At 38.6% G+C, this 14563-nt stretch overlaps 1 protein-coding gene across 3 annotated transcripts in view; it reads right to left on the reverse strand.

The window, feature by feature from the left end:
- myom3 (myomesin 3) overlaps positions 1-14563 on the reverse strand; it is a 248962-nt gene that overhangs the window by 213661 nt on the left and 20738 nt on the right. For 2 of the 3 annotated variants that reach the window (XM_062062305.1, XM_062062303.1), the window contains exon 2: positions 6257-6358. In XM_062062305.1, coding sequence (XP_061918289.1) covers positions 6257-6309 — 53 coding nt within the window. In that variant the 5' untranslated portion in view covers positions 6310-6358. Of the gene's footprint in view, positions 1-6256; positions 6359-6814; positions 6948-14563 lie in introns of those variants that run through there. The other variant, XM_062062304.1, reaches the window with a different exon arrangement.

Below are 14563 nucleotides of genomic sequence, written 5' to 3' on the forward strand. Positions count from 1 at the left end.
CACGTTAGCTCATGCTAAAGATGCTAAAGAGCTTCGTCGATGTATTGTCGTGGAGATAAAAGGCACTGTAATGTCCATTTCGCGTTCTCGACTCTCATTTTCAAGAGGATATAGTATCCGAGGTGGTTTAAAATACAAATCCGTGATCCACAATAGAAAAGGGAGAGAGTGTGGAATCCAATGAGCCAGCTTGTACCTAAGTTACGGTCAGAGCGAAAAAAAATATGTATTTCACTGCATTCTAGTCCGTCACTCTAACGTTCCTCATCCACAAATCTTTCAGCCTCCCTCAAATTAATGGGGTAATCATCACTTTCACGGTCCGAATAGCTCTAGCTGCGTTGAAAACAATAGGAAAATATGAGGGAGTGAACAACTGACAACGTCACGCTACTTCCGGTAGGGGCAAGGTTTTTTTTTTATCAGAGACCAAAAGTTGCGAACTTTATCGTCGTTGTTCTATACTAAATCCTTTCAGCAAAAATATGGCAATATCGCAAAATGATCAAGTATGACACATAGAATGGATCTGCTATCCCCGTTTAAATAAAAAAAATTCATTTCAGTAGGCCTTTAAGTGTTTTGGTCCTAAATGATCTCAGTAAGATATTACAGCTTGTTGCTGAGATTTGATGAGCTATATTGAGTAAAACATGCTTGAAACTAGAATATCAACTGTTGCAAAGCTGTGTCATCAACACTCACAAGTATAAAACTACTTTTTTTAAATAATAATTTCTTAATTCAAGCATGAAAAAATAAATCATGATTTTGACACAGTTGTGTCTCATAATTAAAACAGATGACAGCCAAATGGACTTTTGCTGTTTTATTTGCAATGAAACAATAGAAAATAGGTACTCATATAGTAGTACAGTTGGCACAGTACAGTCAACTGACAGTTAATATTTAAACATTTGACATTTCAAACAATTTTGAACAGAAATAGTTCATGCACATTCAGATAAATTCCTTAAAATTACAATTTAAAAAAAATGCTGTATATATGCGCACTAATTGACTGAAAGAGCACACACTTGGCGCGATGATGTCATGTTATCCATGGAAAAATGCATTTTTAGTAGGGATGTCCGATAATGGCTTTTTGCCGATATCCGATATTCCGATATTGTCCAACTCTTTAATTACCGATACCGATATCAACCGATATATGCAGTCGTGGAATTAACACATAATTATGCCTAATTTGGACAACCAGGTATGGTGAAGATAAGGTACTTTAAAAAAATAAATAAATAAAATAAAATAAGATAATTAAATTAAAAATATTTTCTTGAATAAAAAAGAAAGTAAAACAATATAAAAACAGTTACATTGAAACTAGTAATTAATGAAAATTAGTAAAATTAACTGTTAAAGGTTAGTACTATTAGTGGACCAGCAGCACGCACAATCATGTGTGCTTACGGACTGTATCCCTTGCAGACTGTATTGATATATAATGATATATAATGTAGGAACCAGAATATTAATAACAGAAAGAAACAACCCTTTTGTGTGAATGAGTGTGAATGAGTGTAAAAAAAAACAAACAAACAAAAAAAAAAAACGATACCGATAATTTCCGATATTACATTTTAACGCATTTATCGGCCGATAATATCGGCAGGCCGATATTATCGGACATCTCTAATTTTTAGACCATATGATTTCTGTCTTGCCACTGGTGAGGGCGGTCGCATCTCTCTCCGCTCCCTCCTTCCCTGCTTGCTCTCTTTGTTTTTGTCTTGTTTGAACTATTTTGAAGCCTCTTTTCTTGAGCTGTCCTCAAATCTAAACATCAAAATGAATTTGATCAACTGGACTCTCGACGCAATTGACACAGTCTTTTCGACAAGGAAAAGAGGTTCGGGGGAGCCTGGCTGCCCTGATGGAACCATTGCTGCGGGGTACGTGAGAGATTCCTGGAATACTTGGAGAATCATGTGCCTCTCAGTCCTTTCCATCGAGGACGTGGAAGACATCTACCTATTTGGAGCTGTGATCGCAGGGCATTTGCTGATTGGGCTGGGCATTGCTCTGGTGTATCGTCAAATTCGGAAGACGATGGCAGCCACTCAAGGGGCCAACAGGCTGTTCAACGCAATGGAAGGATTGGGTCGTGCTGTGGGATCACAGACTGGAGCGATTGCTGATTTGAATCGCAAGGTAGATTCGATCTTGATGATGTTACAGAAAGAATAAATTGGAATTGTCAGAGCCAGCATATAGAGCAGGAATGTCATTGTTTTGACTGCTCGAAGAAAAAAACAACATCTTAATCTACGATTTGACTCCCTCGAATGGCCTTGAGGAACAGGCTGTTTGAAAACACTCCCCCGAGGACTCCTCAAAGATGGACGCTTTTGACCTTTCCCTTTTCTTCAAAAGCACCTGGGTCGGACTCTTGAACTCTTGAACTCTTGGGGCCGGCCTCGGCCCATAAAGACAATCCAACATCTCACCCAAGTTAATTGGGCATACATGCACGCACATACCCTTCCCCAATCAACGCCTTCACCACTGCTTTATTCCTCCGGGGTTGTGGGGGCTGAGCAGCGCTCAACAGCAGCTGCTGGCCTCCAAGGTCCTGTTGGATGACTTTGTTGCGAGTTTGTTGTGATTAAATGTACCTTGTTTATGTGTGCCATGCTATGTGAGGTTTTTTTCCTCGGACTCAGTCTGGACCATTCCTGAGGGTCCAGCCTCAGACTGATATTTTTTTTTACTTCCACCCTCCCCCCAATGTCACCTTTTTCCCACCTTTTTGAGGAGCGCCTAAGTGAGGCTGATCCGTTGGCGGTCCCGTCTTGTCTCCCTGTAACGTATGTCTGCTCTTAGCGGGATTGTGCCGAAAATGTAATTTCAGTTCTTATGTGTCTTGTACATGTAAGAATGGACAATAAAGCTGATTGATTGATTGATTGATTGATTTGCCTGAGCGGCTAGGAGACCCCGAGAGTAACAAGCGCTTGCCTTGTTGCCTTTCCATTAAGAACAATAAATGAGTTTTTAGTATAAGTTTGCTGGTTTCAAGAAATGTAATGCCGAGCGCATATCATTATGTCAAGATAATGGCACTAGCATTTACTTACTTTAAGAATATTTTTCAACATATTGAGAAAAAAGGTCAAGTGTTTGTTTTTTCTACCAAGAAAAGTGCACTTGTTATTAGTGAGAATATACTTACCGTAATTTCCGGACTATAAGCCGCTACTTTTCCCCCTCGTTCTGGTCCCTGCGGCTTATACAAGGGTGCGGCTTATTTACGGCCTGTTCTTCTCCGACACCGACGAAGAGGATTTCGGTGGTTTTAGTACGCAGGAGGAAGATGATGACACAATGATTAAAGACTGACTTTTCATATACCGGTAGGCTGCTTACCGTATTTCCTTGAATAGCCGCAGGGGCGCTAATTCATTTAAAACCTCTTCTCACTCCTGCGCTTACCAACAGCATGCGGGATGGGCAAGCATGCGCTAATTATTTTAAAACCTCTTCTCACTCCGGCGCTTACCTTATCATCAAAAGCACATTTAATAAAAAAACGTTATTATGGTCTTACCTTTACTTATAAATGATGTCCATTTGCAGCTGCTTCTGATCAAAGGCAGTCTTCCTTATCTTTCTTCAGTTTTAAAAGTCTCTGGAGATATTCCTTTAATTATTACCTCCTGCTTCGATTGAAAGTCCAGTTTAGAAAACTGTTTTATTTTAGATATGTAATCCTCCATGGTAAAAGTGCAAGCAAACGATCGCTGCTCATGCTTGCTGCTTGTTGTCTTCTTCTGCAGTACCGGTCTACTGCAGTACTGGTAGTCGCAAGAACGATCACTAGCGCCCTCTACCACCAGGAGGCGGAAGTCATTTAATGACTCATATTTGACCCGGCGGAAGTGGCAAGCATGCGCTAATTATTTTGCGAAACGAGTTTGACCCAGCTGTAATTCTAGGCAGGCGGATACTATATTCCCGGCGGCAATTCAAGGAAATACGGTATTTTGATAACGTACAGGCGAGCACTTTGTATTACTTAGCACCGTTGTATTATTTGTACTCTGCACGAATGCTGTTCGCCATGTCAAAGGTGTGAAAGTTTGATTGAATGATTGAAAGATTTATTGTTAATAAATGGGACGCTTTGCGTTCCCAAACAGTCATCTCTGTCCCGACAATCCCCTCCGTGGTAGCAGGAACCCCTATATACTACGGTAATTACACATCAAAACCCTGCGGCTTATAGTCGGGTGCGGCTTATATATGGAGCAATCTGTATTTTCCCCTAAATTTAGCTGGTGCGGCTTATAGTCCTGAAATTACGGTATTTTAAGGTATTTTTGGGTTCATTGAAGTTAGCTAATTAGGGTCCGCCCTGTACCCTGTACAAAGGACTCCCCCAGGGAGTCCTTTGTACTGGTTACAAAGGAACCTATTTTATTTGTAAGGTTTTATTATTATTCTTTCTTTATTATTATTCCGCAGCTTTGCGCACTACTTTGCCCCCCTTAACATGCTTCAAAACTCATTATTATTCTTTCTTTATTATTATTCCGCAGCTTTGCGCACTACTTTGCCCCCCTCAACATGCTTCAAAACTCACCAAATTTTATACACACATAGAAAAACTGTGACAGCACACTTTAGTATAAAAAAAAACCCCCAAATATAAAAATTGCGCTCTAGCGCCCCCCAGGGAAAAAAAACAACTAACTGCCTGTAACTCCCACTAGGAAGGTCGTAGAGACATGAAACAAAAACCTGTATGTAGGTCTCCTTTAGACCTACAACTCATAATGACACATTCTCGGGCGAAAACCAACAGGAAGTTGGCAATTTCCCATTTTAGACAAAAAAGTACTAAAAACACTGCTTTTTACGTCTTTGACCTCTAATTTGACCCCTTTAAAATACTTCAAAACTCACCAAACTTCTCACACACATTGGGACTGGTGGAAATTGCGATCTAAAAAAAAACCGAACCCCAATACTCAAAATTGGGCTCTACATAATTTTTGAAAAAAACAGAAAAAACTGCTCCTCAGAGGAAAACTCAGACAAAACTGCTTGTAACTTCCGATAGGAACGTCTTAGAGACATGAAACAAATACCTCTATGTAGGTCTCGTCTCGACCTACATTTCATTGATTGACATCCTTCAGCAAAAATCAACAGGAAGTTTGTTATTCCTCCTTCAAAACAACATTTTTGTTACACCCGGTCACCAAACATCAAACGTTATCGCCTCTGAGCGCGTTTGTCGTTTCGGCTTCAAACTGCTACAGGAGAGAGATTGAACCCTTCTGATTAAAAGTTGAAGAAAGAGTTGTGATTAGTGCTACCGTTTTGATTTTACGAGCCTTCAAAGTTGCTCCGGTGCCAAAAATGACAACGGAAATGCAATTACTCCTTCTTTGTCCTCAAAATTCTACACACAATACCCTATAATGACAATGTGAACTCAGACACAACTTCCTCTAACTCCCAGTACGAATATCGTAGAGACACGAAACAAAAACCTCTATGTAGGTCTCACTCAGGACTACCACTGGACAAAAGTATTGGGACACCTAGGACTAGCACCTGCCAAAAGGCGGACCCGACCAACGCTGCTTGCAGCTTTAATTTGACTTGTTTTGGAAAGTCTTGACAAGCCACATTTTCTTGTTCTATTGGCAGATAATTTTGCTTAGTTCAAGTAAAATACCCCTCATTTTTGTATTTTTTTTTCTTGTTTTTGAACACTGACTTTTTGCAGTGAAAGAGTACCTTGTTTTTCTGTATTTGGGTTCTGCATAAGTCCCGACAATGTGAAATCAAACCATGGAGGCGTGGCGGACAGACACTATATTGCCAAAATATTTGTCCACCCATCCAAATGATGAGAATCAGGTGTCCTAATATGTTTCTTAGCTAAACGGTCAATAAAATTAAAGTGCAAATAAAAAATACCGCTTCACCACTTTAGTCGTATTTTTGTCTCGCTTAAGAAATTTCTCTTACTTCTTCTGTTAGTTTCATATTGGAACTCCCACAGTCCTGCAGGACTCCCACAACTTCAGCGTTACGGTGAGTTGATTTTTCATGCTCATTTTCTTGCTATTTTTATCTGCCACATGCGGAAAGCCGGTCCGTGGAAAATAATGCATACATTAAACCGGTCCCTCGTGGAAAACAAAGGTTGGGGACCCCTGCTCTAATACATATTGTTGAACAACATTGTATCATTAGACTTTGGAATCCTTGAACCACATCTCACCATGTCCTGTGGCGGGGGACGTTTTCCATGTTCAGGATCTCCTTAACGGACATCACGTCAGCGGGGAGGATGGGGAAGTGAGAATATGGAACTTCCTCGTCACTGTGGTAGAATGGAAGTAAACATGTCATTAGATGTAGATGATCATATTCACTTTTATCTTTGACTCTCTTTTCAATCTCATGTAAACAAAAATATACAACATAAAGTAGCAAGAAACACATCAATAATGAATAAAGCAAAACACGTTCTAGACCAGGGGTCGGCAACTCAAAATGTTGAAAGAGCCATATTGGACCAAAAATACAAAAACAAATCTGTCTGGAGCCGCAAAAAATTAAAAGCCATATTACATGTGTCATGAGATATACATTTAATTAAGAGGACTTAAAGGAAACTAAATGACCTCAAATATAGCTACAAATGAGGCATAATGATGCAATATGTATGTATAGCTAGCCTAAATAGCATGTTAGCATCGATTAGCTTGCAGTCATGCAGTGACCAAATATGTCTGATTAGCACTCCACACAAGTCAATAACATCAACAAAACTCACCTTTGTGCACTCACGCACAACGTTGAAAGTGTGGTGGACAAAATGAGACAGAAAAAGAAGTGGCATAAAAGTGAAAACACGTCCTAGAAAGTCGGAGAAAGTTCTACATGTAAACAGACTATACGGTGAGTTCAAGGACCGCCAAAATTAGTAGGACAAAACGGCGCTCGCCAAATACTCGAATCAGTGAAGCATGTTTAATATAAACAGTGTGATTTATAACAATTAGGGAGGTTTGTGTCATGTTTGTCCTCCTACAGAAACCATACTAAAACAAAAAAATAGATTTTTTTTTCCCCCTCATCTTTTTCCATTCTTCATACATTTTTGAAAAATCTCCAGAGAGCCACTAGGGCGGCGCTAAAGAGCCGCGGGGGCGTGGTTATTTACAGCTAGAATTCACCAACTCGAGTATTTCATATATATATATATATATATATATATATATATATATATATATATATATATATATATATATATATATATATATATATATATATATATATATATATATGTGTATGCAATACTTGACTTTCAGTGAATTCTAGCTATATATATATATATATATATATATATATATATATATATATATATATATATATATATATATATATATATATATATATATATATATAGCTAGAATTCACCAACTCGAGTATTTCATATATATTTCATATATATATATATATATATATATATATATATATATATATATATATATATATATATATATATATATATATATATATATATATATATGTATATGTATGAAATATTTGAGTTTCAGTGAATTCTAGCTATATATATATATATATATGTATATATATATATATATATATATGTATGTATGAAATACTTGACTTTCAGTGAATTCTAGCTATATATATATATATATATATATATATATATTTTATTTACATAAAAGAAACACTTGAATTTCAGTGTTCCGGTGGCTATCCATTAGGTGGCAGTATTGTCCTGTTTAACTTCTCCGTTCATGATGAGTATATCATTTCAGCCACCGTGTTCAATGGAGAAGTCTGTTCTACATATTTACAGGCAACATACACCTTCCCCTTCGAACTGTCCTGGATGAACTGAAATTCTTGTTTCCATTCGTTTTGGAACTTGCAAGCGTATTTCTTCATCTTGCTCGTCGACGGCGTCGCCATGTCCGTAATTTCCTCGTTCTTCTGCTTCGTCTCCTTGTTGTGTGCGCAGTTGTGCACTCTATAAAAGCCCTAGATGTTATGACGTCATTGGGCAGGCAAGCTGTTTATATTGTGGGAAAGCGGACGTGAGAACAGGCTGTCCCCACTCAGTCTCAGGTCCGCATTGAGCTGGAGGGGGCGTGGCCTCCAGCTCCGGCTGAATACCGGGAGTTTGTCGGGAGAAAATCTCTGCCGGGAGGTTGTCGGGAGAGGCGCTGAATACCGGGATTCTCGCGCTAAAAACGGGAGGGTTGGCAAGTATGATATAAAGCAGCAGTTCCATTGGCCACAGAACTTTCCTCCAGAAGGTTTTATCTTTGTCCATGTGATGTCAGATGAAACAAAAATGGAGCTGTTTGGCCACAATACCCAGCAATATGTTTGGAGGAGAAAAGGTGAGGCCTTTAATCCCAGGAACACCATATCTACCGTCAAGCATGGTGGTGGTAGTATTATGCTCTGGGCCTGTTTTGCTGTCAATGGAACTGCTGCTTTAAATGGGTGTTTTCCGCCCTTTTTTGTCAAACAAAACTATGTTTTTAATGGCAAACACACAAAATATTTCTTAGTGGAATATTTGATGTGAAGGAATGGGAACCTTGGATAGGTCAATTATTCATAATAACATTGATTTTGATTCAATATTATGTTTTGAACAATGACAGTTTGAAAGAAAAAAAAACAGCTTTGTTTTATTAGTCAACATTGCAACTTTTTCTGAAATTACATTTCACCTTTAAGCTTTTTTATTTCACTTTTGTTATGTTTTTGTTTATTTGAATAGTATTTTTAGAATGTGCCGTGGGCCTTTAAAACATTAGCTGTGGGCCGCAAATGGCCTCCGGGGCACACTTTTGACACCCCTGCTATAGATAATAAAAAATTAAATGTGATAAATCTATGGATAAAAAGCAGAGCCTGGCGACGCATGCGCGTTTATCATAACTCTCTCTCTCTCTCTCTGTCTCTGACCCTCCCTCACCAATGCTGCTGCGCGCACAATTTGTTTTGTTTTCAACCCCTTCTTAACCCTGAACGTACATTGAAAATACACGCAACCCTAACTCAAAATGCCGGACATTTGAGGCATTTAAGAAAGAGGACATGCCCGGGGAAAAGAGGACGTATGGTCCGTCTATGTCAGGGGTCACCAACGCGGTGCCCGCGGGCACCAGGTAGCCCGTAAGGACCAGATGAGTAGCCCGCTTGCCTGTTCTAAAAATAGCTCAAATAGCAGCACTTACCAGTGAGCTGCCTCTATATTTTACATTTTATTTATTTACTAGCAAGCTGGTCTCGCTTTGCCCGACATTTTTAATTCTAAGAGAGACAAAACTCAAATAGAATTTGAAAATCCAAGAAAATATTTTAAAGACTTGGTCTTCACTTGTTTAAATAAATTCATTATTTGTTTTGCTTTGCTTCTTATAACTTTCAGAAAGACAATTTTAGAGAAAAAATACAACCTTAGAAAAGATTTTAGGATTTTTAAACACATATACCTTTTTACCTTTTAAATTCCTTCCTCTTTTTTCCTGACAATTTAAATCAATGTTCGAGTAAATGTATTTTTTTTACTGTAAAGAATAATAAATACATTTTAATTTAATTCTTCATTTTAGCTTCTGTTTTTTCGACAAAGAATATTTGTGAAATATTTCTTCAAACTTATTATGATTAAAATTCAAAAAAAATTATTCTGGCAAATTTAGAAAATCTGTCGAATCAAATTTAAATCTTATTTCAAAGTCTTTTGAATTTCTTTTAAAATTTTTGTTCTGGAAAATCTAGAAGAAATAATGATTTGTCTTTGTTAGAAATATAGCTTGGTCCAATTTGTTATATATTCTAACAAAGTGCAGATTGGATTTTAACCTTTTTAAAACACGTCAAAAAAAATCTCAAATTTATCTTAATCAGGAAAAATGACTAATGATGTTCCATAAATTATTTTTTTTATTTTTTCAAAAAGATTCGAATTAGCTAGTTTTTCTCTTCTTTTTTTCGGTTGAATTTTGAATTTTAAAGAGTCGAAATTGAAGATAAACTATGTTTCAAAATAATTGTCATTTTTTTCGTGTTTTCTCCTCTTTTAAACCGTTCAATTAAGTGTAAATATCATTAATTATTAATAATAACATAGAGTTAAAGGTAAATTGAGCAAATTGGCTATTTCTGGCAATTTATTGAAGTGTGTATCAAACTGGTAGCCCTTCGCATTAATCACTACCCAAGAAGTAGCTCTTGCTTTCAAAAAGGTTGCTGACCCCTGCTCTATGTAATGAAAGAACTGGAACTGCGTGATGCATCACATTGTATGGTATGCATGTTCCACATAAACTGACATGAACTCGTGTTTAAGAGACTAATGTTCATATTTTTCTCACAATATTTACTGCTTCTAGAAGGCAGCGAGGGATTTCCTCGTCTGTCACTAAAACGCCTGGAGGTTTCATTTTGTCATGTGCCCCTGTGTGGATTCCGTGGTAGAGAGTGACAACTTGTATCTCCACAGACAGTAAGGAGCTTAACGTGTTTTTTTTTTTTTTCAAAACTTGCAAAAGTAAACAATGACATACAAAACAACATAAAGTGCGAGTAAGAACGGGTGACAGGCAGGCGCTCTTTGAAACGTCAATAGTTTTCGCCACGCTAATACCCCGTGTCGGCGGGAAAGCCGGCAGATAAGCGAGTGTTGCTCGGTAGGACCTGTCAGCGTTCTCTGTGAACGCACATTCTCAGAGATCTTGCATTCGGAATTTTGCAGATCCAGTGAACTCAACCGCGAATTGTAAAGTCAGCCTTCCTTTAGAGCTTAGTGTTTAAGACGCCATGTTTCCACCGCTTTGTTGTGTCACACAGCTGCCAGGCATCAAGTGCGTTTGTTGTTTCCAGAAGCTTCTTGTGTTTGTGGTGCTAAATCTGTTTTATCTTTACTGAGCTTATTCCTCACAAGTGTGCACACTTTCATCTTTGGGGAGCTTATGTAATATGAACAGGGTCGACTGATATGATCCCGAGTTGGCTAAGTCAATAATTGTCAACGGGTGTTTATGTTATAGCGACAACCGGACCACGATATGGTGATCTAGACCAGTGTTTTTCAACCACTGTGCTGCCGTGAGATACCATCTGGTGTGCCGTGGGAGATGTGGAAGGATGCATATATATTTAAAGGCCTACTGAAAGCCACTACTACCGACCACGCAGTCTGATAGTTTATATATCAATGATGAAATCTTAACATTATAACACATGCCAATACGGCCGGGTTAACTTATAAAGTGACATTCTAAATTTGCCGCTAAACTTCCGGTTCGAAACGCCTCTGAGGATGACGTATGCGTGTGACGTAGCCCGGCGAACACGGGTATGCCTTCCACATTGAAGCCGATACGAAAAAGCTCTGTTTTCATTTCATAATTCCACAGTATTCTGGACATCTGTGTTCGTGAATCTGTTTCAATCATGTTCATTGCATTATGGAGAAGGAAGCCGATCAAGCAAAGAAGAAAGTTGTCGGTGCGAAATGGACGTATTTTTCGAACGTAGTCAGCCACAACGGTACACAGCCGGCGCTTCTTTGTGTACATTCCCGAAAGATGCAGTCAAGATGGAAGAACTCGGATAACAGAGACTCTAACCAGGAGGACTTTTGATTTGGATACACAGACGCCTGTAGAGAACTGGGACAACACAGACTCTTACCAGGATTACTTTGATTTGGATGACAAAGACGCAGACGTGCTACTGTGAGTATGCAGCTTTGGCTTTTTTTTGCGTATGTACCTAACTTTTTTAAAATATATAAGCTTTATGAACCTTGGGTTAGGTGAACGGTCTTTTGGGCTGAGTGATTGTGTGTGTTGATCATGTGTTTGAATTGTATTGGCGTGTTCTATGGAGCTAGGAGCTAGCAGAGGAGCTAGGAGCTAGCATAACACGTACCGTACCGTACGTGCGCGTCACGTACGTAACTTTTTAAAAATATATAAGCTTTATGAACCTTGGGTTAGGTGAACGGTCTTTTGGGCTGAGTGATTGTGTGTGTTGATCAGGTGTTTGAATTGTATTGGCGTGTTCTATGGAGCTAGCAGAGGAGCTAGCATAACAAACACGCAGGTGTTATTATGCAGGATTAATTTGTGGCATATTAAATATAAGCCTGGTTGTGTTGTGGCTAATAGAGTATATATATGTCTTGTGTTTATTTACTGTTGTAGTCATTCCCAGCTGAATATCAGGTACCGTGAGTATGCAGCCTTGGCTGCTAAACATTCGATAACTTGACCGTATGTGCGCGTCACGTACGTAACTTTTTAAAAATATACAAGCTTTATGAACCTTGGGTTAGGTAAACGGTCTTTTGGGCTGAGTGATTGTGTGTGTTGATCAGGTGTTTGAATTGTATTGGCGTGTTCTATGGAGCTAGGAGCTAGCAGAGGAGCTAGGAGCTAGCATAACAAACACGCAGGTGTTTTTATGCAGGATTAATTTGTGGCATATTAAATATAAGCCTGGTTGTGTTGTGGCTAATAGAGTATATATATGTCTTGTGTTTATTTACTGTTGTAGTCATTCCCAGCTGAATATCAGGTCACCCCCGGCTCTCACAGCATCTTCCCTATCTGAATAGCTTCAACTCCCCACTAGTCCTTCACTTGCACTTTACTCATCCACAAATCTTTCATCCTCGCTCAAATTAATGGGGAAATTGTCGCTTTCTCGGTCCGAATCTCTCTCACTTCATGCGGCCATCATTGTAAACAATAGGGAACTTTGCGTATATGTTCAACTGACTACGTCACGCTACTTCCGGTAGGTGCAAGCCTTTTTTTTTATCAGATACCAAAAGTTGCAATCTTTATCGTCGTTGTTCTATACTAAATCCTTTCAGCAAAAATATGGCAATATCGCGAAATGATCAAGTATGACACATAGAATAGATCTGCTATCCCCGTTTAAATAAAAAAAATTCATTTCAGTAGGCCTTTAAGAGTTCTTTCTTTTTGCATAGCCATGTTTAGAGTAGTTAGTACTTTTCCTTTGTTTGTTCTACCAGTCTCTCTTTGTCTTCAGATTGTCTGTTTAGTGTCTTACGTTGGAATGTGAAGACCTCCCCCACTGGTTTCTTATCAGTGGTGTGAGGGGGAGATGGGGGTTTTCTTTGTGTGGAAAGAAGTTGGTTTTTCCCTTGGAAGGCCTGATCAACTGGAGTAGCTGATATGAATGTATCGATTAAGTTGATCTCCTGAAATTTCAGTAAAACTTGAAAATATTCCAATTCTGTCTTGATGGTCCTTCTTACTCAGCATATATGTCATCGAAAGAACTTGGGATTGACCAGTAACTTAGATTCCCTGGGAGGAAAAAGAAGGTTTTATGCCTTTTCTGTCAAAGACAACTTTGTTTTTTATAGTAAAACTGAAATATGCAGTATTTAGTATTAGAGCCTTAAAAGATCAATAATGCAGGACACCATTGATTTTAATTATTTAATATTTTTGAGTAATCACAGTGAAAAGTTAAATAAAATCTAATATATTTGGGATCCAAAAGGTCTCCCACTCATAAAGTGATACATTTTTATTAGTTTTTTTTTACTTTTAACACTTAAATTACGAGATCAACTTCAGCTATATCTGTAGATTTTACGTTTTGAACGGTTTGACGCAACAGAGATTATGTCATTTCACCTATCCATCCATCCATTTTCTACCGCTTGTCCCTTTTGGGGTCGCGGGGGGTGCTGGAGCCTATCTCAGCTGCATTCGGGCGGAAGGCGGAGTACACCCTGGACAAGTCACCACCTCATCGCGGGGCCAAGTAATTTCACCTATTTGGGGTAAAAATATTTTTTGCAAACAAGTAATTATAGTCTGCAAATAATGTGCCGTTGTTGAGTGTCGGTGCTGTCTAGAGCTCGGCAGAGTAACCGTGTAATACTCTTCCATGTCAGTAGGTGGCAGCAGGTAGATAATTGCTTTGTAGATGTCGGAAAATGGTTTGTCGTGATCCCAATATGCAGATGACAGCGGGAGTCAGCATGCAGGTGAAAAGGTATCTAATGCTAAAACCAAAAATAAACAAAAGGTGAATGCCCCTAAGAAAAGGCATTGAAGCTTAGGGAACAAAACTACAACTGAACTGGCTTCAAAGTAAACAAAAACAGAATGCTGGACGACAGCAAAGACTTACTGTGGAGCAAAGACAGCGTCCACAATGTACATCCGAACATGACATGACAATCAACAATGTCCCCACAAAGAAGGATAAAAACAACTGAAATATTCTTGATTGCTAAAACAAAGTAGATGCGGGGGAATATCGCTCAAGGGAAGACATGAAACTGCTACAGGAAAATACCAACAAAACAGGAAAAGTCACCAAAATAGGAGCGCAAGACAAGAAGTAAAACACTACACACAGGAAAACAGCAAAAAAGTCCAAATAAGTCAGGGTGTGATGTGACAGGTGGTGACAGTACACCTACTTTGAGACAAGAGCTATAGTGATGCATGCTTGGTTATGCTTTAAA

Source organism: Entelurus aequoreus, linkage group LG11 (assembly GCF_033978785.1).
Source record: "Entelurus aequoreus isolate RoL-2023_Sb linkage group LG11, RoL_Eaeq_v1.1, whole genome shotgun sequence".
Taxonomy (NCBI): Eukaryota; Metazoa; Chordata; class Actinopteri; order Syngnathiformes; family Syngnathidae; genus Entelurus; species Entelurus aequoreus.